The following is a 26,070-nucleotide window of genomic DNA, read 5'->3' on the forward strand; positions in this document are numbered from 1 at the left end:
TGTCCCCTCGTTTTTGTTCATGGCCCACTGACCTGTTATCTCCAGCTCACTTACCAGCCCTATGTCTGTTGGTTGGTTGAATATGGTGTTTTTATCGGCAACTTTTTCAGATTTAAATTATTACACTTGCTTAGTATCGCACTTGCTGATGGCTGATTTTCAAAAATGAAATTGCGATTAGATATATCCAGATATTCAAATTCAGCTAACTCTATTGACGTTAGAAAGAATTTAAAAGTCTCGTGGTGTCCTGATGAGGCTGTCATTGTCCGACTATGTCTGAGTCACTTGTTTTTTTTCAGTCATGTTCCAAGCTTGCAGTGCTAGGGTTCAACAAGATAACATATGATGGGTTAGTGGTTGCTCTAGTAAGCCGTAAAAATCTTAGCGGCGGGCGTTATGTTGATGTCTTTAGGACTTTTCCTTCTAGGAAAAACACATTTATTATTAATGCGAAGTGGCAAGCGAGTGATGGATTGGACTTCTAACCCAGAATGCATCCTTGCTGTTATTTTATAAGCCATTGTTGACTTCATACACTCTTCGTTATTCCTTCCTTTCCCCTTTCATATGGCTTCTCTTCCCCTCACAAAAGTCTCCCCCCTTGAGTAGGTTCGCGCATTTTTCATCATGCAACGGCAGGTCTACAGTTGGCTTCCATGTTTAGCGGCGCCAGATGCACATGTGGCTGATGATGCCTAATCAAACTTCATTTTAATGTCACAGATGGCTCGGAAAAAGAAAACGCTGGCCGTGAAAGTGGTTATAGATGAGTGTCGGGGAGAGCGGCTCAAATGGAAGAAATTCTATCTCGTCAAATGATCTTGCAAGGGTTACTCACCATGGCATCAGATACCGACCGCTGTCCCTTGGCTCATCTATCCTGTACGTGCTTTGATAGTGAATCTGTTGACCCGTGAAGAAAATAAACAAGTGTACGGCTGCTTCACTCAATACACACAGGTCCAATAGTGATTCCACCACCTGTACTAAGACCTCAAAGTTTAATGGCTGTGTAAAGTTTTTGGGGCTAATCGAGTGATTCCGATAAGAACACCAGGCGTAATAAACAATTTTATTTTTTTTTTCACATTGAAAAGTAATGAAATACATTTCTGCCTGTGAATTTGCAATTATGAATGTAAAATTTGGCTAGAATGATGGCTTTCATTTAAATTTCTCAGGGTCAAATACTCACCATATAATCCAAAGTTTTTCAACTCCATTGTCAATCTTATCAGTGATAAAATTACCAATTCCGCACCAGAATTCTTTCACCAAGGGATAATGCTAAAATAAATGTGTTACCGTTTTAGGGAACGCAAAACTAAATGTACATGTAAGGGGCCGGTCACACAGACATTTGCGGCTGAATCACGGCTAAAATTTTGCGTTTTTTTTTTGCCCGTGGTTGCCCGGGATGGAAAATGCGCAAAATTTGACAACCCGCCGTTCGTCTGTGGTATGGCCGGAAAAAAGACGCCGGCGACTGTTCCGCTTCTCATCGCGTCATTTCTGCGTCATTTTCTCGCGTGGACCACGGGTATAAAAGCTCCCGAGCCGGTGTTGTGCCCAAATCCGACTCCTACGCAACACACCCACCCCCCCCACCCCACACCCTCGCGTGAACGCGCATTCTGCTGCGATCGCTTTTGACCTTTTCATCCGCGTTAACAAACGCATTTTGTAGAATACGATCGCACTTTATTGTTTAAATAAACGCGTTATATAGACTAGGATCTCCCAATTATTGTAATTAGCTCGCTTTATTGTTTTAATAAGCGTTTAATATAGAATACGATCGCTTCTGATGGAAGCGCAGCAGAATGCGCGTTCACGCGAGGGGGGAAGGATTTACCGTTCGATTACGTTTACAACAAAAATAAAGACGGAATGGATTATGTTGTATTACATTCCCAACGATTGCAATACGAAGTGAATTTGGTTACATGTTCGCCATTACATTTCCTATAAGTGAGATAAAACGAGGTATAAATAGTTGGAGAAGCGAGGAAATACAAATCTCGGCATGAATGTATTTATCGGGCTGTAGAATTCATAAACGCTCTAGATACAGTCCCGTGAATATCAAGATATCAAGCTATGGCATCATATTTATTTTATTATCTTGAAAAGAAATGTCAAGGAATAAACATGGGTTAAGACGAAATCACTACGCTGACGGGGAGGGGTTTATTGAGGGTAATTGTTTTATCTATCATTCTAATTATTCATTATCGATCAGTTCATAACACGTTACAAAGCTTAGGAGCCGGGACTCTTACTCTCGGCCAAAAGGGGTTTTGGGGTTTTTAAGGGTTATTGTTCTATCTTCGATATTCATTATCCATTATCCGTTATCGGTCAGTTCATAATACGCTACAAAGCTTAGGAGCCGAGACACTTACTCTCAGCCAAAAGGCCAAGCTAAGGTCCTAGCCCTAAAGCCTTGCTGCGATCATTGCGAATGCACCGTTCCCGGAGGTACTGCAATACCGGGCCGATGCGTGGAGTGGACAGAGCAAGCTCTTATACCATCTCCGGATTGCAAAAATCAAAGATCATGGCAAAAGGCCAAACTAAGGACATAGCTGTGTCAATAAAGGCCAAGCTAAGGACCTAGCATCAAAGCCTTGCTACAAAGCCTTCACCTGGTTCTCAGTTTCAATTGCATCATACCCAGAGGTACTGCACTACCAAGCCGAAAGGCCAAGCTAAGGACCTAGCATCAAAGCCTTGCTACGACCATTGTTAATGCACCGAAAGATTTATTCGAAATGAAGAGAAACTACGCTGACGGTGATCCATGTTCACCCCCTTGACGTCACGAGCACAATGGTGTGCTCGGCAAATCGCGCTGTATATACGCGGAGAAAGGCGTTTGACTGTCACACGCGTAACACGCTAATTTCACGTAATAACACCGCGATACAGGCGCAGAACATGCTATTACCATGCTCCGCCCACGATTACCCGCTGAAATTTCCCGTCCTACCCATGTGTAACTACGCCCTGGCCGCGGCCAGAGCACGTCGTTCCACGTCATTTCCGCGTCATTACCTCGAGTTGACCACGTGTGCGGCACGCGGTTTAACACGTGCTCAAACTTTTGAGCAGCTCAAAAGTTTTGAACGCGGCCAACCACGTGAAAATTTCCGACCGCGAGTAAAGCACTGCTCTATCTCGTCTGTATGGCGGTCTCTAAACGTCCAACAGCGCCTAACGACATCTGCTTCACGGCCAGAAGTTTACGGCCGCGGTCCAGCCTCGATAAACTCGTGAAAGGCTGTGTCCACGCGCTCTCAAGAATTGAACAGCGCAAAATTTTTTCGCGCTGCCACCCCCACGCAAATTTTCGACCTCGTGTTATGCACTGCCGTAACTCGTCTGAATGGCGATCTCAATGCGTCCTATAGCGTCCGCCTCAAAGTCAGAAATTTCTGGCCGTGATTCAGCCACAAATGTCTGTGTGACCGGCCCCTAACATCAATATCTTGTTTAAACCTCTTTACAATAGGCACTGTGAATGGGTAAATACTGTGAATTATTTTAAAGGAAATTGTTTGTTAACAGATAGCATTTGGGTCACAACCAGACTCTTTTCCAGTCGATCATATGAACACTTTTCTTTCAGAAAGACATCATATATGGAACAGTCCCCTTTTCCCTTTTATTTACAATCGCAAATGGACGACACATATGCTGGGATCCCTCCCCAGTCTCCAATCCTAGATCGCACTCAGACAGATCTAAAGCTCTGCAAACATTCAGAACTTCGACTACTCACTCAGTTTGTAGCTTTGAAGTATGTATTCATCATATCAGCAGTCCCATCAAAAGCATTAGTTTGCAAATGCAAACTCAAGTAACACAGCTTGCCCTGGTCCTGATTGCTGTATCAAATACAGCAGTCTGCGAAGTGAAAGGGAAACACAGGACGTTTGAGGCAAAGTAAGATCAAAACAAGGTAAAACTGCACACAATGTTCTCATTTTTAGTTACCTACATTAGGATCAAAACATTTATAGTTGCCACCCTTGGCCTAGGTTTTAACAGCACGGCAATACTGGCAGATGGAGGCAAGGCATATTTTTGTGTTAATTGCGTCCGTTCATCAGGTTGAGATTGACTGTTGAGAGCGAGGCAGCAGCAGGGGTCCTGTGAGCTGGAGTCTCTAGTAACAAGGCTCAGAGGCAAAGCTTTAATGGACGTGACGTCAATTGGGTGAGAAGAAGCAAAGAGGAAAAGAGTAGAGCCATTAAAGAGAAACATTTGGGTAATCAAAGTGCTTCTTTTTGTGAGAGACTACATTTATTAGCTTCTACTATACCATTTATTTAATCCAAGAATTATATGACCTGAAACCTTTGGAAATGTATACAAAATACAACAAATTGATTGTTGTTTTAGCTAGTTAACCTGGGAGAAGGATAAGAAAGTGGTTCAAGTCTCTTTCTTACAGTTTTGACTGATCGATAGGCTAATACGTTGACTATCATGAGACTCTCACTCCTGATTCTGTCCCATAAAAGAACAAGAAATGTGTTCGAGTCTTTCTAGAGCTCCACCATGGGATTGTCACTGCGTATATCTCTTGGACGTGACAATAAAGACTAGTTAGCAGTAAGGTATATATATATATATATATAGTTCATCTGGAATGGTCCCTCGCGTTAAGCAAAGGCAGGAGAACATTGGTATGTGCCATGCGTCTCTGTCAGACAGGTGTCCTGAACTAAAAGAGGATCCACACAAGAGTAGGAGTAATAAAACAGACACGAGGTATCACTGGTGCACACTTGCGTACTATGCAACTCTGTCAGTAGACGAACAATGCCTTCCGATTGCCAAGCTCTCCTAGGAGTGGTGGATGCGGTAATGAGGGTTGAGGGAGGATGCTGATGTGGCAAAAATCTATGTTCATGTCGAGGATGTCAATTCCTTGTGTTTTTGCGAGGCCCCTTTTTTTGAAGCTGAGCTTGCCAATTAATCCGAGTTAGCCTGCGCCCATGGGCCGCTTTTCAATCACTTCAAGTGGTAGCCACTTATTCAGAGAGCTATTATTTTTATCATGCTACAATTTTGTCTCTGCCTCTTGAATAATTAGCCGTGTTGGAACAAGAGCCTGATGAATGTGTTTCAAAAAATGGAAACAATGGTTGTATTCATGATCAATTAATTGATTGGAAAGGGAATATTTTGCTACCAATAACAGTAATTTCATATCATATACTCTGTAGGTAACCTCAATCATTCTCATCATATCTATTTATATATACTTGTCAGGCTATGTTCCCGGGAGTACTGGTACATTTGGTTCATTCTACTATGAGTTCAGTCCAGACACTCACTCTGTTTCTAATATTATCCTGGGACCATTAAAATCCTCTGATCCGAGGATCTGACGGGCCTAGCTCACAATAAAAGATGTGTGGCGTAGCTTCGGGCAAGGACACGTAGGTCAGACTTTTTGCGAAGAGAAACGGAACACCGGCAAAGTGGAATTGCAAATGTAATAAGAGGTACGCGGTTGTCGGTCTTGCAGGGACCGCTAAGCTCAGTTTTGTTAAACCTCTTCCGAATAGCTCCTGTGAAATTTGAGCCGTCAGTCCCCCAAAACAGGCATGGCTTCTTATTGCAGATGCAGGGGAGGAGAGAAAACAACATTCCCAGATGGAAGGAAGGAAAAAACTGCAGGATTTAATGACTCTCCTCGAGTAGGGAGGCGAGAGTCACATAGAGATAAATGGACCCAACTCGCCACGGGACAATCAAGTGAAGCGCAGGGAGATGGTCGTTTACTTATTCAGTCTTGAAAGGCTCCGAGGCAAAGGAGTGTGCAAATCGAGTCCAACAAATCACATCGTTGTCGGAGGCAATAACGTGATTACGGAACTGGAACGCTACCTGGAAATAGGCCCACTGTTATGGTTTTGTTTTTCTGCATGCTGTCTTATTTGGCAAAAGAAATGACATGTGTGTTTATTTTTAACCTTTAACTCATTTGCAAGAAGAATCAGTGACCTAACGTCGTAAGATTTATGGCTGTAGTATCTATGGCTCTTCCCTTGTGGCTTGTCCCTAACAGCTAGGTTCCAAGAGGAAGATTGGTCATTTTAGTGTTTGATGTTTTTTTTCTTAAATTGTGGCTCAAGTCAAATAACTTATCAGGAACTAATCAATACAAGCACGATCAATGACTCTGCTACGTCCAACTCAATTTTTTACTGTGAGTTATGCACTATACTCAACTAAAAGATCGAGCCACAGATAACCACGTTTGTAATTTGATGTTTTTTACTTGTTGCTGTTTACAACCAAGAAAAGCTGTAAACTTTAAATTACTCCAGATTAGCTGCACAGGTAAAGATATAAAAAAGTACATTAGCGTGGGCTAAACAATTAACACTATCTTGTTGGTCTTATAAGAGGAAGCGGCAACCACCATTTGTTGTAGGAAAACAAAATTAAGGGGGGCCAGCAGTGCTATTGCTGGTGTTGGTGTCTAGAGCTGGAGGGGGGGTTTTCATATCGATTCATTCCCTGCAGCAACGTGCCAAGAAGCTGCTTTCATAATCCTTGCCGCCCTAAATAATTCATCACTCGCCCTCAAAATTTCATCAGCACCTCCACAATGGAGACAATTTCTTTCTCCAAAGGAAAAAGTGGGGTGACAACGTTGGCGGTAATGCCCCTTAAACTGGAAGTGGGGGTTGGAGTGACCTCTGTGTCGCACCCCTGTGCCTAACTAAGTCCCAGGATGCTGGAAAGCTGCCCACTTAGCCTCACTAATGGTGTGTGCTCTGCTCCCCACTGTTCTCGGTTCAAAGTAGGAGAAATCTTTCATGTATATTTGATGCGTTTTAATGTGACCTGGCTATTAACGGAAAGCGCCACCGGAGCTTTGAGATTCAGAGAAGAAGCCTGTTCAGTTTTCGAGATTTGTCGACGAGTAATGAATAAATATATCTGACTGGAGAACTTTCATGACGAGTGCTGCTTCAGTGCTATTTATTTGGATTGATGGCTCCATTTCAGTAGGAGGTCCAATATCTATTTTTTCTCAAATTATCATTTTCAAGCGACAAAATGAAAGCTTTTGGACATTTGTTGAATGGGTTCATCCATCTTCAGTACATGTACATCAATTCAAAACACAACACCATTCAAATCCCCCTGTAACTTCATTTTTACAACAGTCCAAGTTATAGACCGTAGACACAGTAAAGTTTTCGCTGGTAACTTTGGCTGGAAATGACCTCCATTGTGATCTGACTATATATGGATCGGCCCTTTTTTGCAAGGCTGCGAAGAGACAAACGGCGGCTCGGGGTGTTTTTTTGTTCATTGTCACAACTCACGCATGACATCTCATTTGCAGTTAAGTCTGCACCACTGACTTGTTATGGCCAAACATGTAAAAAGAGGCGTGAATGGGGTGAACTGCACCTGCTACTCAAAAAGAGGACGATTAAAAAAATGTGGAAATATTACGATTCTGTCGTTATTTGCATATGATTTAAATATCAGAGTAGGCTTTTCAAAATGCAATTTTTCAGTTTGACTTGCGAGTAAAACTTTGACATAAGAGCTGTATTCCATCCAGTGTGTTTTTAATCCAAGATGTTTTTGCCACAAAACTATACAATTCTTGATACATGGCAATTCAAGAATGTAATATTCCGTAAATGTAGCAGTTTCATTAAATGTATTTTCGCGGAATATTTTTTTGTTGTTGGTGCAACTGTGGTTTTGGACATAAATGCATTCAACATTTGAAATGTCTCCTATTGCATTGAATTCAGCTTAAAACAACCTAAATGTATTGATATCAGTTTAAGAAATCAATACAGATTTTCTGATTGTAATAATTTCTATGTTCAACCATACATGTGTCTCTCTATACATTAGCAGTACATCTATACTATAGATTCTATAGTATACAACAACATAAATTGGTTAAAAAGTTAGAATATAAAATAACTATTTGAAAAAAATAAAAGTAAGTGGATTTTATGGCAACAATATATTAATGAAATGTCTTGCTATTGATTTGATTTCGAGCAAAGTGATGAAAACAAGTACTTCTAAATTTGATGCATTAATTAACTAAAAACAAAACTTTGTTTTGTCTTATTTACGATGAAGAAGGTGGGTGGGGATATTGTTTGCCCACTGACATAAATTATATATAAGTTTTCAGACTACAAGGTGAACCTAAAAACCACAGAATTGCCAGAAATGTGCAGGTGCACTTTGTAATCCAGTGTGTTTTATAAGCCAAAATGTTGTAAATAAAAAGGGGAATGCAAAATTACAATAAAATGCTACTTAATAAGGTAACCATTGATTTTTTTTTTCAGGTAGTTATATTCCTTGTGTACACATGTAAATGTAACCTAAATCAAACAGAATGCTAGAAAGGAAAACATTCATGACTGTCAGGAACAGAACAGGACCCAATTGCGTTACGTTTCTCACAAGTTTTATTGAAGAAAAGAGGAAGTGCTGCGCCCACGATCCGGTGTTCGCTGGGCGCAGGAAGCAAGTCGCTCTCGTACTCGCATTGTGATCCAAACACGGAGGTGGATCTTCCTTAGCGAGCGATGGCGGTGTCAGGGACGGAAAAAGGAGTCCGTAGCCAGGACTGGGAGAGCAAGGCGTGGTTGGGGTCGGAAACGAGTCTTAAGCCAGAACGGGAGAGCAGACGTAGTCGGGGACAAAAGAGGTCGTAAGCCGGGACGGGAGAGCAGACATGGTCAGGATCAAAAAGGGTCGTAGCCGGAGACAGACGGGAGCAAAAACGGCACAGGTGGGAGTCAGGGTTGAAAAAGGCTTGCCTAGCATTCACTGAGGTTCGCAGACAGACTGAAAACAGGGGATTGACAGGACCGGGTCCAAATACTGACAGGGAGCCTATCAGAACCCGCATCGGTTGGCGCCAAATGAGCAGGCACAGTTGAGTGTCATCAGTGACCATGACACATGACTAAGTCTGTTTTAGTGGTAAAACAATATTTTATTGTGATAGTTTATGTTGCCCTGGTGAGTGGCTGGCAACCAGTTCAGGGTGTCCCCTGCCCACTGCTGGCACCCCCGCGACCTTACTCATAATAAGCGGTGCAGATAATGGATGGATAGTTTATGTTGTATAAAATAAGTTTCCCTTGTTTTCCAAAGTGTTTTTTTACTTATTATGCAACCCTAGCCATGATAACAGCTTTAAACGTGTGCGCATTGAAGTCCGGTGTCCCTTACATATGAACGAGAATTTCACGAAAGACTATATTTTAAGGTGCGCCTTATAGTCCAGAAAATATGGTAATTCTCTATTTTACAGAATCATGCTCAACTTTCTTTTTCTGGAAGTCCTCCTCTTGTCTGTATTTTGTAGGTATGCATTTTGTGCTTGGCCACAGATTTTATAAAGCCAGGATAGCATCGACTTTCACATCATAGCGTTATTATTAGCAACTTTGCCAAAAGCGTCCATGAGTCGGCAGTGAGAGAGAAAAGTGCACTTCTTTTCCTTCTTTTTTTCAGAGTTGGCCTCAGCACAAAAATAAAAATAAAGAAATAAAAAAATCCGATTCAGGCAAGGTCAGAATGAGGCTGATTTGGCTTCCAGGGATCTGATTGCCGTTCATTTTCCACTCCATCATCTCTTCTATTCTTTCCATGAAAATACAGTTGCTGTTTCTTCCTTCATCCCTCTGTCTACTTTGCATCATTTGCAAATAACACAAGTGTCGTCTGTTTCAAGACTTTGAAGTGGAGTTCTTGACGAATGCGCGTCAGCATCTGTTTACCAATCCACACATTTACATACAAATTGTGTAAACATCTGTTCGACTACATACTGCAAAGGAAAACATCTGCTTCTCCGTATGAAGTTAACACCTGTCCGGCCGGCCACGAACTGGGTCTCGACGAGTGTTTCTGTGGAATGAATGGAGTTCACTTACCAAAGGCCTCACTTGTGATGTAGTGAGGAATTGAAATGTTTACAAATGGTAAAGAATTGCAAAATAAAAAGCAAATAATAAATCTTTATTCACCTCTCTGATGCTCCAACAATATGTCAGGCCCAGAACGGAAACAGACCCAATTGCGTTACATTTCTCACAAGTTTTAATAAGGGAAAGAGGAAGGGCTGTGCTCACGAGCCGGTGTTCACTAGGATCTTCCGTAGTGAGCGATGGCGGTGTCAAGGACAAAAAAACAGGTCGATAGCCGGGACAGGAGAGGACAAACATGGTAGGGGTCAGAAACGGGTCGTAAGCTGGGACGGGAGAGCAGACGTGGTCAGGATCAAAACGGGTCGTAGCCGGAGACAGACGAGAGCAAAAACGGGACAGGTGGGAGTCAGGATCGAAAAAGGCTTGCTTAGTACAGTATACACTGAGGTTCGCAGACAGACTGACACTGGGGATTGACAGGACTGTGTTCAAATACTGACCGGGAGCCAATCGGAACCCGCGGCAGTTGGCGCCAAAGGAGCGGGCACAGCTGAGTCACATCAGAAATCATGACACAATAATTAAATGAACAACAACTTAGAAACTGGTCACATAGCACTAAGTGGCCAGTGATTCATTTGATCCGCTCTCTAGCACTAGCTAAAGCAACTCTATGAAAGTGTTCAACACTAACTCCAATTTGAATTAGACACTACAACTGTTAGAAAGATCCCAAGCTTCTGTGTTCCTCATATTATATTTGGATTTTCTTTGGAAGTAGCATCACAAATAGATTGTCTCCCTCTTCCTAATGTGTGCAACACATCAGCACGATCTATACACCAATGTCAAGGTGATCATGACAATATTGTCTCATTATTACCGAGACTAAAGCAATATCGATCGACTGATTGATAAAGTCAAGCTTGAGTCTCTCCAATGCATTTTTGGAGACATGTTTTCCAAAGCTGTAGCATGTTATTGTACAGTAATTGTAAAAAAAACTCAAAAAAAAACAAAGAGACCCGTAAAACTAATTGGATTAATGCGGATTGGTACGTCTCATCTTTTTTCTAAATATGAAATTTTGTATTAGAATTGGCAGGAACAGATATCATGCACCCCTAACAATGTCTATTTTTTTAACTCCACACAGGAAATATTTTGTTTCGCTTAAGTCAAGTGCGTTACTACATAGTTTTCTTCCATTTGTCTGCCCCAACTACGGGCAATAATGACTGCCAGACAGACAGTCGTGTATAATTACGGCACTGTTTGACGCTAATCAAAGGTTGAGCCGGTTGACATTTTCTTGGCGTGATCTGCAGTAGATGAAGCTGATTTTGTTGAAATTGCGTCAAAAGGTCAAACCGAGGCGGGAGCTGACTCCAGTTATGATTGCGTCTGGAGGTAATGCGCTGCAGTAGATCTCAACAGATCTTAATGTTGTTTACCTCTCATTTGCAGAATTTGAGCAGACGATTTTCCCCAATCTGGATTTGTGTCCGTCAATTGGAAGTTCGTATGTCAGCATCTTATAGCTGCCAGGCATGTAAAATATTGCTTTTGTCTGTGAGAACCCCTTTTCCCTGATTGCAAAAGCCCCAAAAATTCCCTAGAGGGGCATTCTGTATTCCGCAGCCCAGGCTTCAGCCTCTGCATTGCTGTGGTGTGTAGCAAATGCAGGTACGGCCCAATCTCATTAACAATCTCTGGCATTTGCTGCCGCACTGATTAATTAGACGCAGTCAGTCAGGATGTGTTTTGAAAATGCAATTGCGCATCCTTGCAAGTAAGTATTCCTGCATTGCAACTTAACAGCCTTTAAAAGTAAATACTTTTTTATTTTAAGCCTTTGGAGGTATTCTAAGATATTTGTGCTTTGTCTTTCATGTCATGTATTTTCAGGACTATAAATCATACTTTTTATATAGTTTGAGTGTTTTTCATGGGTCCAGAGCAAGTTGTACAGGATGATTTTTAATTGAAGAATTTTCCAGACACATTTTAGCATGTGTCGCATGAGTGAAACCATTTTTCACACAAAATGCTCTGAACAAAATGACCCAGACTGTAAAGTATAAAATAAAATAAAAGTATCACTTTCACTTTGGCTATTTGCAATTCAAAAATACTCTCCTATAGAAAAAAACTAAAACATTACACAATTTGGCTCTGGGTTGTTTCTGCAAAACAAGACTTATCCTTAGAAAGATTATATATACATATATATATATAACCCCCCTCGCTCAACCCAATTGACGTGTTGCATCAATCTTGTTGGGAGTCATTAGGAGACTTAACCCACCAATTGGGGCGGCAGTAGCTCAGGAGGTAGAGCGATCATTTTAGGATTAAGGGATCTCAGTTCGAATCCCGGCTTGTCCGTGTTACATGCCGAAGTGTCCTTGGGTAAGACACTGAATCCCCAATACCCCCAATAAGCAAGTTAGCGCCTTACATGGCTGCACAGATCACGGGCGCTATTGGAAAATGTGAAGCACAATGTAAAGCGCTTTGGGAAGTCATTGACTTGAAAAGCGCTATATAAATGCAGATCATTTCACTTAATTTCATTTCATTGCAATGGGTACCAATGTTGTAAGTCTTAGGTATGACCCGGCCGAAGTTCGAACCAGCAACCTTCAAGACTCAAGGCGGCCACCATACCAAAAAGGATACTGAGCTGGTTAGAGAAATAAAGTGTACAAATTCTCAAATCTTTATGGTAATAGATAACTTATAAACCAGTTTTCTCCAGCCAATTGTGCCTTGCCAGGTGTTACCTACTGTCTCATCTGTTAGCTTGTTCTTAGTCCCAAGGTTTTTTTCAGTCTGTAGGCTTTTCTTATTTGACTTTTTTGTCCTAACTTATAAAAATCATTTCAAACATCATCAATTGTGGTCCAAGTTCTGTTCCAAATAAAATGATGATTAATTCAAGATATCTTTAAATACCAGAAATACAATATGATTGCATTGGTTGCATAGTCGGAATAAACTGGCCTGAAGAGATAAATCATGTTAAATTTTATCCCTAATGGGCATGTTATTCAAAAAAATATATTTCCTGCCTGCAATAATCTTTAAAAAAAGGGTCTGATATTTTTAATAGTTCTGCTCAGAAACAAGTAAACCTAATGAAGTGATCAGCGATTGTTTGCTATTATTGACAAACACAACTCTAAACATCAGCGTAGACGCGCAGCTAAATGGGAATACCCTCCCGAGCCCTGCCGACTCCATTACGTTTCAACTAATCCAATTGGAGGCTCTTAATGGCCTCATGATCGGCAGGGTAAGACTGAGGCACATCATTTTGACTTTATGGACTCTCCGTACGCTACACAAAGGCGGGATTTCAATTTAGCCCTCGTGGCCTGTAATATTATATTGATGCCTGTGGCAAAATTGTTTCCAACCAACCGACTAAACTGAGTTATATTTTTGTCTCTGAGTTGAGATTCAGTCAAAATTTAGGTTGTAAGTGACTGTGTTGGGAGTAACATTCCGCCTGACTCAGGATGAATTGATGAAATCTTAGTCCGTCAGCATCACACCACTTATCGCATCGTTCAAGTGGGGTTGGCAAGTTTATATGACCCTACAAAGTACAACTCAATGAAGTTATGGTGGCACCGTCTCAAGCACAGAGTACAAGCATTTCTCCCTACTGATATTCTTCCTACCATAAAGTTTCACGTCTAAGCTGTATTTACAACTATAAAACAAAATACAGAAATTAGGGGGTCAGTTTAAATGCACAGGTTTGGTTGTGTGTCACCGGTAGCGAATGGTAGGCAACGCCTGGGGAGGGGATGTGGCATAAACAGGAACAACAAACACATGGGAAATCTATAGGAAAAACTTAAGCACAGAATTTACTTTAAACTTGTTCTCAATTTTGGTCTTTTTATTTGGAAATTATTTTTACTATACTCGATGCCTGGAGAAAAAATAACAACGTCTTAGACAGTACTTAGCAAAGGAGGAAGAAATCTTCGATTGATTTGAAGCCTATAGACAAAATGGAAATGGAGTGTCTTTGCTAAGTGTTCGTTTGCAAGGTCTCGAGATTTCACCAAAAATATAGAGGCTTCTCCGCTTACGTGTGTTAGTGTATATTTATCTTCTATTATGTGGCTATATTTTAGCAGTTTTGGTGGTCGGCTTCAATGCGAGTATGTACAGTATTTTTAAATACTTTCAGAGCAACCCACTACTTTTGCCTGACATTAATCCAGGAGTAATGGAATTACTGTTTAAATTAAGAAACTAGTAACAGTAACTAATTATTTTTTTAATTAACGCGCTTAACACCGGTATTTGATGTGCTTTTTAGCTTTCTTGCAAACAGAAAAGCAGGAGCTCCTGAAACACAGCTGTTTTACCCACAGAGAATGAAAGGTAATCCTGTTCCCAATGCTGAAAATCCTACCTCTGACTCCATATCAGCGCTTTCTGCCCTAAAAGCAAAGGCCCTTCACTCACAAAGAATAGGGTCACCGGGCCTTGAGGTCATCAGGCTGGGAACAGGCAGGCAGCTATCTCACAATGTAAGACACACAGATAAACACACAAGTGCTTTCTAAATTAGAATTCTATTACCGCCCTTTCACAAAGGGATCATTGTGAAGCTGATGTGAGGTTACGATTGTGTGACGGACACACTTGCATCCCCATGTAAGTTGGAAAGATGCTACAACAAATACTAGGGCTCAAAATTGAGTTAATTTACGTCACAATTAACTTTAACACAGAATTTAAATGGTTAACAAATCAACTGTTTTTCTCCTGTCAGTTGGATAGCTTTTTAATTCCAAATTATTCATTTTGTTTAAACAAAAATACATGAAGAACAGCTTATAACCTTATCGTCTGTATTATATAGAGGTAAAATTATATTTCAATGGTTCAAATAAAACAATACTGCTTTAAATGATAAGCAAAAAAGACTACTATTTTTTAAAGACTCGTAGATTTGGAAATTTGTAAAGTGACACAATTTGAGATTTCCTTTGAAAAAGTTGACATGTTTGGCCGCCATCTTATTACTGAGTAAGTCCGAATGAAAATGTATCACAGGTAGCTTGTACGAGTGGTGCTTCTACACGCTATGTTACCTTCAATAGCCGAGCCTTGTGACATTCCCATGATTCAGGCATCTTTGACTTTTTTCCCATTGTTTCCTTCTTTAGTCACTCTTGTTAGCCACTTGGCTGTAGGCTATGGCTCACCGCTAGACTCTTCTGATATTGTTATAGTGGCTCCCTATAAATAAAGCTTGCTTCGTCCTTCAAATTTATTTGCTTCCACAGATTCCACATAGAGAAATGTTATGTCATTAATATTGTGCAGTTACGGGGAAAAAATATTTTAAATCCGTATGGTTTTAATTCCACATGATTGTGCGATAATTTACTAGTGGTGTCGATACCAATTTCAGTGACTACTTGAAAACTTTTTAATGGCTTGAAAAAATAAAATTACTCTCTTGATTTATGAAATTACTTGTTTGTTGTAATAAGAAAATGTCTGTTTTATAATGTTTGTTTTTGTTTTTTTTAATTTAAAGGTGTGTTTTTTTTAGCAAATCAAAGGACAATGCAGCCCTCTACGCAATCCAGGTTTGAGGTTATTGTTTCTGTTCCATGTATTCTCACACAGAACACAGCCTATCAGCTATATAGTCTGTGTTTTTGTTGTTTTATTTTTTTATTTGTATTTTTTTGCTTATTTAATAAAAGATCATATCAGGCATTAAACGAGCCTCCGCGCTGGGAATGGATTTTATTGTTTTTGGGTCAGTGCAGTGATTTAGAAGCACTAGAGTGTGAAGCGGCTGTTTCAATGCAAAAGGGAATAAACTGCTGGCGGGAAGCAGACGAGAAAGGAGAGAGGATGGAGGAAAGCTTTAGCTTCTTGCTATGTAATCTTGACTTTACGGCGACATAATGACGAGATTACATTTTGCATGTGTCATTTAGGGGCCACTTTGAACATCTAGAATCTTGTTTCATTGTCCCCTCTCTCTGTTCTACCACACCACCCAAAATTTGTAACATTTTGAAGCCGTCTGTCCAAATTAGATAAATAATTCAAGCTTTACTATATAGATAATCATATATTATGTATTCTATTTCTACCGTGTTAGTGAAATAAAGCTTTGCGCCGATTAAGGCATCAGTGCCATATCAACAAACTTTTAGACAATTGAAAACCAATGTTTACAATCAAGAAAATCATTACAAAGAGTGGCGGTGCGACAATTGATTGTAAAATTAATCCAGGACCATTTTTGTAATCCATTGATAATTTATACACCATCAATTAGAAATTCCTGGATTTTTACCTTCAATGGTAGATGACTGATTATCTTTATCAAAATAAAACATGTTTGAACGTAACCTCATATAATATTCATCAAAGTGAAATTGTGTATTATTTAGGTGAACTATCATAAAAAGGTGTACAGTATTTTTTAAATAATAGTAGGTCGAGGAATCTGCATTTGTTTTACATAACTTGAACCAGGAGTGGACTGACATAATTGTCGGTCCAAAATGAAAAAGAAGAATGGTGTAGTTTGGTCACATTGAGCCCCCATAGTTTGTATACTTTCTTTTGCTTTATGGTATTTGTTTTCATTTGCAAAACACAATACAGCGACATCTAGTGGTCCCTCCGAGACAGGGATCTCAAACTCAATTTACTTGGGGGACGCCAGAGGAAAGGTCTGGGTGAGGTTGGGCCAAATCCTGTTTTCCCCAAGAAAAGCTCTTATAAACACATTCCACTGTAATGTAATATATTTTTGAACGTTTTATACACAAAACAAGATGTAAAAATCTAGAAATAAGAATATGATAATAAGTCAATCAATCAGTAGTAAACCCATAATCCACGTGTTTCATTTTAAGGTGGGGGACTCAAGTTATCATTTCATAGCCAGCAATTGGCCCTTAGGTTGCAAGTTTAAGACCCCTGATTGAATAAAATTATTACTTGGGTATTATGAATAATATCCTGTGCATTTATGTCTCAGAACTTGTGCAGTCATTAAGCTGGGGATTTTAACAAAGGGAGAAAATGTATTTATTAATAATTTTCTTTTTTTGATTACTTACTTGTGGCAAGGCAGTAACTACAATTCTAATTTACTTTCTTCTGACTAATAAAAATGTTAGTGTATCCAAATAATTAACAAATGACCTGAAGCATTATTGAAATATTAAAAAAGCTAACAGTTACCCTGGCTTAGTATACTTACTGTATTTTCTTTGCTGAAACCACTCATAGTCTGTGGAGATATTTTGTTGTAGTGATTGACTACAAAACAAGGGATAAAAAATGGATTTTTAGAAAAATCAACATATTAAAACTCTATATAGGCTAATTGTGATTCACCCCTCTGCAATTTCCGGTGTTAAATACAACTTAGTGAGACCTGTGGGTTAAGCGTGCGAAACCAAATCAATACTCGGGCCAAAAAGCGTAGTAACTCTTTGCTTGTTTACTTGATATTTCCCCCTCCCTGCACACATCAGAGCTCACATGAGTCGGATGAGAGTAAAACAAGCAGCTGTAAACATTGAGAAAAAAAAACTAGACTGCTCACACTGACGACAAGGACGAGCAGTTCTGCAAATTTTAAGACAATTGCCCAAGTACAAGGACAAAATAAGAAAAAAAATAATAATACAACGAATAAAAACGACGTTGCCTATGGCATTGATTGTCTTTGATCTATTCTTCATCCACTAGTTTCACTTGTACGGATGATATGGAGTGACTGGAAAACATTTTTTCCTCTTCCAAACATTCAAAAAAATAACATCCACTTTTGAGGATACATACACGTCAGAGCAGGGGTTCTCAAACTGGGGTCCGGGAAGCATTGCTTGGCCCTCCACTACATCATCTGGAGTAGTGTTTATTTTATCTTCTAGACACGATGATTTGAGAGTATAATAATTTAAATTCTGTTTATGCTGCAGAATTGACAAAAAAAGTTGACTTTGACAATACTATTTTATGTGGAGGAGGAACCCCCAACCCTAGAAAACGGCCTGAAGAGGAATGGGTGCCTCCTGGCTGTACAGGGAGTGGGGCCCTGATAACCCTGGCAGTTAACGGATCCGTAAACCGTGAACATCGTTTTAATTCTACATAAATGAAAATTCAAAGGCATAATGGAGAATTTGTACATTCTTTTTCATTACAAAAATATGCATCAATGATATTCACGTGGTGAAGTCATTCATTTAAAAAAATGGTTGAATTGTTTTCACTGCACGGTGCAAAGTACATTTATTGTGTTATTGTGTAGCACTATTTTAGTAAATAATTTTTCAGGGGATAATCATCCATCCATCCAGTCCTCAGTAGTGTCGCGGGGGTGCTGGAGCCCATCCCAGCTGTCTTCAGGCAGTGGGCAAGAGACACCCTGAACTGGTTGCCAGCCAGTCACAGCACACAGAGACAGACAACACACTTGCTCATTCACACCTAGTGACAATTTTGGACCGGTCAATTACCAATTGACATCCATGTTTCTGGAATGTGGGAGGAAACCGGAGTGCCCAGAGGATACCAGCGCAAGCAAAGGGAAAACACGCAAACTCCGCACAGGAAGGCTGGGAGCTAGATTGAGAACCCATGACCTCAGAATTGTGCCGCGGACGTGCTAAACCACTCAGCTGCTGTGCCATATAGTGCTATAAGTTTCAACTATGATTTTTTTTTAAATAACTGCAGCTTTATATTAAAATATATTTGTACTCTAACTTTTTTTTCATGGGAAAATGTTCTATATTAATGGTGTTATGAAATGTCCTAACCAAGATCCCTGTCCCTACTCTTCATTCCTGGGCCAGTCTTCAACCTTCACCCTTCAAAACAGGGGTTTGAAACTCGTGGCCTCCAGGATGATAGTTTATGGCCACTGACCTAATATGAAAGTTAAAAGGACAGTTTGTATTTTTTGCCCACTAGATGTCACTGTATTCAGTATTGCCACTGAAAACAAGTGCTAAAAGCACCACTGGAGAAGACAAAATATGGATTCTCAAAGTGACTAAAAGGCACCTTAATACTTTTAAAAAGGTGAGTAATAAAAAAAGAAAACGGAAACAGAAAAAAGGGAAAAAGAAAGGAAATGAGACAAAAAGTAAGAGTCATTAAAAAAGGAAGTAAAAAAAGAACAAGAAAAAATAAAAGAAAAATAGGGAAATTCATGTTTTGTTTGTTTTTTCTTTAATTCCTCTCTTCTCTTTCTCAGTTATTTTCTTTCTTATTCTCCATTTTCATTGTTTTGCTTCATTTTCCCTTCTTTTCTTTTCATTCCTGTTTTCTGTTTTTCTTATTTCTTCTTTCCTATTATCTTATTCCTATAAAAAAAAAAGTATTTTCCCTTCTTTTTGTCTTACTTTGTGAAAGGCTGGGTAAACATTGGAAAAACGGTGCTTTTTGCTCAATTTCAGTCTCCATAGTTTGTGGTCTTCCTTGGACGTGTTTTTGGTGGCACTATACATTACAGCGATATCTGGTGGACAAACATAAAACACTGTCCCTTTATGAACAAAAGAATGTTTTTATCAGCGCTGTTTTTGTGGAAAATTCTATTTGGTCCAACCTCGCCTGGACCTTTGTTTCAGCGGCCCCCAACTCAATGCAGTTTGAGACCCTGATTTAAAAACTCCTGGAGACAAGCAACTACAGCTAGTTCTGTTGGGTTTAACCAGAATAAGTAGCCAAATGTGCCAGGTACCCAAAGAACAGACCTAAAGATGAGCATTTCAACAGGACAGGATTTATTGAAATTTACTGAAATCTGGGTGTGGAAGACCAGAAACAGAGGGAAAACTTGATAAATCCGAGGGGGTTGGGGCAAGTGGGAAGCTGGAATCACTAGTTTTGGAGGGGAGGGGGTCTTATAAGCAAAAGAGAGAAGCAATGGTTCAACAGGAAGCAAAAGTAATAATCGAGAAAGGAATCCAAAGATCTAAGTTTAAAACGTGATTATCAAACATGGGTTGACTTCAACGAACCACAATGGTCATTCTATCAAGTTTTGGTAGTAAATTGATCCATGTGCAACTGACATGAAGGTGGGTATGGAAATGTCTTCGTCTGCCGTGGTCAGCCACATTTTCATTGTAATCTTCACATCTGCCTTCATGTAAATTCCTCCCTCCCCCACATGGATCCATTCACTCTTTAAAACTCGACAGAATGACCATTGTGGTTTGTGGAAGCCAATCCCTGTATTTATATTCAATTATGGATTGTTGTGTTTGCCTCCTGTTATCCCTTGATTTTCTCCCCTGCTTCTAGACTCTCTCTGCTCAAAAAAACAGTGTCTTCACCTCCCCGCTCGCCCCAACCACCTCGTCAGATTCATCAAGTCTTCCCTCTGATTTTGGTCTTCCAAACCCACTCCTCAATAAATTTAAAAAATCCTGTTCGGTGAAATTGTGGTCCTGAGTCTTTTCCTTGGGTACCTGCACATTTAGATACCTATTCCTGTCAAACCCTAACAAATGAATCAATATTGGCTGGCACAATCCTAATTTTGGAGGTATTAAAAACAAAAATCTTACTGTAGTAAATACTCCTCTGCTGTAGTTGGCGCTTTATTGTCAGTTTTACATGTTGGCAACAAAAAGTTTAATATGAAAAGCACTACATAGAATTCTGTATCAGACTCTGCACTTAAAAAATTAAAATCGTACCCCAATGACAGAAAACTTAGCTTTTTGAAGTGTATTTTTTATAGTTATATTATGAAATTTGTTTTCTACTAAAGTCTAAACATGCACTTTAAATCAGCTTGATGCCAGAAAAACATGGCAGCAACCTAAGTGTGGATTCCAGTGTTTAAAAAATATACAAAATGATGTGGTAGTTAGTGTATTATTGCCTAATATTCAAATCACTGTTGTTGTTTTTACAGAATAAAAGTTTTCGTTAACTCTAGGAGGCACTTAATATTACAACCTGTCCCTTTAAAGGGACAGTGTGTATATTGTTAGACTCCTACTAGTAAAAAGGCCTTTATTTGTAAAACAATATATATTGATTCAAATAATAAGCAAAAATAGTTGAAAATGATTATATACAAACATCCATTTTAATTTACTCTTAGACTTGTTTAACATAACATGAGGCTCAACTATAGAGAGCAGATATCATTTTACGCCATCTTGCTGCTACGGCTACTACAAAAAATAAAAATTTCACAAAGTTTTTGCCCAAATAAAAACAGAAAAAACAGTACAGTTTGGTAACTTGAGTCTTCCTAGTATGTATTTTTCCTTGTCCTTTGTAGAACCGATTGTTTTGGGTGGACTATACAATATAGCAACATCTAATGGTCAAATAATATGGACAGTCAAAATATAAGTACAAATATTGATAACAACATTTGCCTAAAATATTTTTTAATCTTATTTATCCTAAGAAACAAGATTAAATACTCCCATGAAATAAAAAATAGACTGATGAAATAGTAAAGTTGTCTGCCAATGGGGTAATGATAAGTTCATTATGTTTTTAATATTGGAATTCTGCAAAAGACATTTCATAAGATGCATGTTTCTTATATTGAGTATTATTGGACACTGTTGTTCAGTGTTTTCACGATGACAAAATTGTTGCTATCGGCCAATCGTGTAGTTATTCTTTGATACCCACGCCCTTTAGTGATCAGTTTATGTAACATTGAAGATTTAAAAAGAGAGGGGACCCGGCCGCGGACCTCCTTGTTTGTCTTTGCAAGTTCAAAATCAGGTGTGAATTGTTTTTAATCGCTAATACAATCCATGTTGCATCTTTTAAAAACTTTTTCAAGATAATGATAATTTTGGCGTGTATAATCGTCAATGGCAGCAAGCGACAAAGCATCTCAGACTTAAATAATTTGAGAACCCCCGCACTTGAAAAATGTCCTCATTTTACCAGATTAGAAAAGAAACATTCCGAATGTGGCGTCTTTGGCAGCGTCTTCACAGCTTGGAGTGTGTCAGGAGCGACTTGCTCAGGTCTTTGGCCTCGCCGGCAGTCCGCACGCGCTCATAACCCAGCACGGCCATGGAGTGGTGGCAGTAGTCCTCCACCTGCTTGATCTGCTGGATGCTGAGCACGGTCCGCCAGGCGCTGGCCGCCTGGGTGGCGTTGCGCGACGACACGATGAAGGGTTTGGACGAGGAACTGGAGCCGCTGGTCATGTTGAGGGCGAAGGCCTCGATGTCGCGGTTGGCCGTCAGGTTGGCGAAGCGGTAGACGGCACGCAAGGTCTTCACCGGGTTATCCACCAGGTCCTCGTAGCGCACCGCCATGTACTTGCCCCTGAGCCAACCTGGCGGGTTCAACGCAGTCCTCAGCGTACGGGAGGTGCGGTCGCAGATCACCTCCATGGCGCCGATAGAGTGGTAGTCAGAGCCGTCTTTCTTGTTGGCCTTGTGACCCGGGTCCACGAAGGGGATCCGCCGCAGTTTGGGGTCCCGGCTCCGCACCACCTGCAAGTTCTCCCGGATGAGGCCGTGCCGGGACTTGATGCGGGAGTTGGCCACCGCCCGCGGGTCTCGGACCAGGTGGATCACCTTCAGGTCCAGGGAGGGGTCCTCCATGAGGGGAGCAAGGACGTTGACATCCAAGACGCGCACCCCTTTGATGACCACTGTTTTGTACTTGAGGCACTCATCTTCCAGCAGTCTGAGGCTCTGCGGGGGGCACTTTTTGCACACCTTGTCATCCACCATACCCACCACGTCCTTCCTGTAAGCCGAGCAGAGTGGGTAGGAGCAGACCACCTTGTTGAGCGTGGCGCCAAACAACCCAAGCGAAGTAAAATTCTTGCCCCCGGGGCTGTTGTAGAGCTGAAAGACGGACAAGTCACAGCGGTAGAGCGAGCTCAGCATATCGCGTGCTGCCCCCTGCAGGGAAACAGCGTCGCCCGGGTACAACTTCTGCCAGATGTGCCACATAGGCTCATACAGGAAGAAAACATCCGGGTTCTGGTTGAACAGTTCACCGAAGAAGGACGAGCCCGAGCGCCAGGTGGTAAGGACGTAAATGAGCTGCCGCTTTTTGGCCAGAGAAGGGCGGTAGAGGTAGCGTAGGTCGGAGCGGCCCTGGTAGGCGGCGCCCCTCACCGGGTGGCCACAGGGCTGAGGCTCCTTGGTCCATTTGTAGTTGGCCAAGTTGAGCATGGTCAGCACCAGGAGCAGGAAGTATGCCGCGAACAGCACAATCCGCTTCCTGCGCAGCACTTTCATCACGATGCCGGGCTGCGCTATTATCTTGGTATGGTTCCTGTAGGTCTTGAGCTTCCTGCCGAAGCCAGCATCCTTCTCCCAGGGTGCCGTCAACTTCAGCGGCGGGTGATACGTTTTGCCTCTCATCTGTGCCCACCACACAGAATCCCGCCACCCGCCCCCTCAAAAGCAACTCTTACATTGACAATACGTAAAGAATATGTGTGGAATCATAAATAAAAAATGGAAGGGTTGGGGGTGTCGGGAACTAGACAAGGATGATTCTATTATGTAATCCCCGCCGATTCCGAATCCGCTGCTTGGCGCTGCACTGCGCAACGGTCTTCATGGCAACGCCAGATGAGAGCGAAGGCAACAATGAGTAGAATCGTTATTGTCCCAGACGCCCATGTTGGAGCCGGAATACTCCCCCCCACCGCGTGCTCACCCCGGGACGCGTCCTCCACCCACCCCCACTCCCTAAATTGCGCATCCCAGACAATAAAATAGTCCCCACGCCTTTCGCTCAATTCTTTCACCGGTGTGGCACGGAGACTCAGCAGGGCTCACCTTGAATAATCCAAATCTGATGCAAAGGAGGCACAAATCCACTAAATTGCCGGTTGGGCGATATGTTTTGAAAAGATTTTGGTCGTCTATTCCTAGCGTTGCGCTCCCGCTTTGGCGAATACACACACTGGACACATTCAATCCGAAGCTAACGGTGGAGCTCCGCCCACGGACTCACACTATAGGTTGGCTAAATTACGTCATTTAGCTAATCAGCCACGCAATTGGTTGTGCCGGACGACTGTCTGACTAAATTTGTGACGTTGCTTGTCTGACAATACAGTTAAATCTGTCGCTATATAAACAGTAGATAAATATATATATATATATATATATATATATATATATATATATATATATATATATATATATATATATATATGTACTTATTACATACCTACCAATTTATATGATTTCCCTGCATATTGTACGTTTTCTGATCATTTTGAAATTTGTACGCCGTAGAACTATTTTTTTACGGCAAAAGAAATATAAATTTACTGCTATGTATAATAAGAAAATTTACTTTTTTGAAAAAAAAAAATTAAATGTTGATGCTGAAACAATTGTTTGTTTTGTTTATTTGGTAAATAAAGTCAACTTGTTTAGGCCTATATAAATCATCTTTGTTTTTATTCTACATAGTTTGTTTGACTGTAAATAAGTGCTGCGTTATGTTTGTAAGGTTTATTATCGCTTAATAAGGGGAATAAAAGGAGCAATTGGCTGAGGTTGACGGCAGTGCTAAAATATGCATTACTTTACTATTATTATCAATTAAAGTTCTTATTACCACCCTGAAGAAGTGCACAAAAAGGGGGAATATACATCTTGCATTTTATTTGATTTTTTGTTGTTGTTGTTGTTGATACTGATAATGTTATTGCATCATTTTTCATTTAACCATTGTTATAACTTTGACCAGTCTCTTAGCACTACATTGTGAATGTTGTTGCTTATTTATTCTGACTGTCTCTTATCAGTCTTTACATGTTCACCCTAGAGTGTCACATTGCGTTCAATGTTTCACCATGTTGATATCAATGATCACAAGGACAATGCTATTCTATTCTATTCTATTCTATTCTATTGGTAAATGGTCTGCATTCATATAGCGCTTCTCAAGTCAATGAAGACGTCCTAGAGCGCTTTACAATGTGCTTCACACTTACCCATTCACACACACTCACACACCAATAGCAGCCATGCAGCCATGCAGCCATGCAAGGCGCTGACCTGCTTATCGGGGGCATTAGGGATTCAGTGTCTTGCCCAAGGAGACCTCAACATATAACACGGAGGAGCCGGGAATCGAACATACAAACTCCGCACAGGAAGTCTGGAGCTGGATTTGAACCCACGCAGGAGGTTCCCATGACTTGAACTGTGCTGCACGTGCGCTAACCCCCTATTCTATTCTATTCTATTCTCATCTCATCTCATCTCATCAGCCGTACCGCTTATCCTCATTAGGGTCGCGGGGGGGGCTGGAGCCCATCCCAGCCATCTCCGGGCAGTGGGCAGGGGACACCCTGAACTGGTTGCCAGCCAATCGCAGGGCACACAGGGACAGACAACTCATTCGCTCATTCACACTTAGGGACAATTTGGACCGGCCAATTCACCTGAAATGCATGTTTTTGGAATGTGGGAGGAAACCGGAGTGCCCGGAGGAAACCCACGCAAGCACGGGGAGAACATACAAACTCCACACAGGAAGTCTGGAGCTGGATTTGAACCCACGACAGGTTCCCATGACATGAACTGTGCCGCACAAGCGCTAACCACTGCGCCGCCGTGCTGCCCCTATTCTATTCTATTCTATTCTATTCTATTCTATTCTATTCTATTCTATTCTATTCTATTCTATTCTATTCTATTCTATTCCGTCTCGTCTAGTTGGTTTGTAATAGTATTATATTGCTCTATGTTTTATCATGTTTATGGGTTCTAAGATGGCCATTTTGGTTTCCATCACTTTTGTTATTTTGTTTGTTTAGCAAAAGAGGAAAAAGCATACAGTGTATATTTTCTGAGCTCACTCAGGTGATTCTATTGAAGTCTTTGAGCACACTGCTCTCTGCTGGGTGTTTATCACTAGTGCAGTTTCGTGTTTTTTGCATTCGAATATACAAATTCTGCATTTGAACACATTTCTCTATATCTTAATTAGATTCATAACATTATATCCCTCGTGTTTGGAGGATACAGTGGAAAATTGCGTAGAACAGCGTATCCGTTACGTAATCAGCGTTTCCCTCGAGTATCGCACATGCGCAGTAGGA

The 26,070-nt window shown here is 40.8% G+C and overlaps 1 protein-coding gene and 1 pseudogene across 1 annotated transcript; both read right to left on the reverse strand.

The window, feature by feature from the left end:
- Nucleotides 1–2,462: 2,462 nt before the first annotated feature.
- On the reverse strand, nt 2,463–2,722 carry LOC148348363 (U2 spliceosomal RNA; annotated as a pseudogene).
- A 13,832-nt stretch (nt 2,723–16,554) lies between these two features.
- chst2b (carbohydrate (N-acetylglucosamine-6-O) sulfotransferase 2b) lies at nt 16,555–23,652 on the reverse strand. The gene has a single exon (XM_088322380.1). It carries the CDS (start codon nt 23,360–23,362, stop codon nt 21,965–21,967), a length of 1,398 nt encoding a protein of 465 aa, XP_088178506.1. The 5' UTR covers nt 23,363–23,652; the 3' UTR covers nt 16,555–21,964.
- Between the last annotated feature and the right edge of the window lie 2,418 nt (nt 23,653–26,070).

This window comes from Urocampus carinirostris, chromosome 18 (assembly GCF_059441175.1).
Source record: "Urocampus carinirostris isolate Australia breed hairy pipefish chromosome 18, RoL_Ucar_1.0, whole genome shotgun sequence".
NCBI lineage: Eukaryota > Metazoa > Chordata > Actinopteri > Syngnathiformes > Syngnathidae > Urocampus > Urocampus carinirostris.

What these genes read in the sequence shown, in the direction of transcription:
- chst2b (XM_088322380.1), bottom strand. Translation starts at nt 23,362, where the DNA reads ATGAGAGGCAAAACGTATCACCCGCCGCTGAAGTTGACGGCACCCTGG.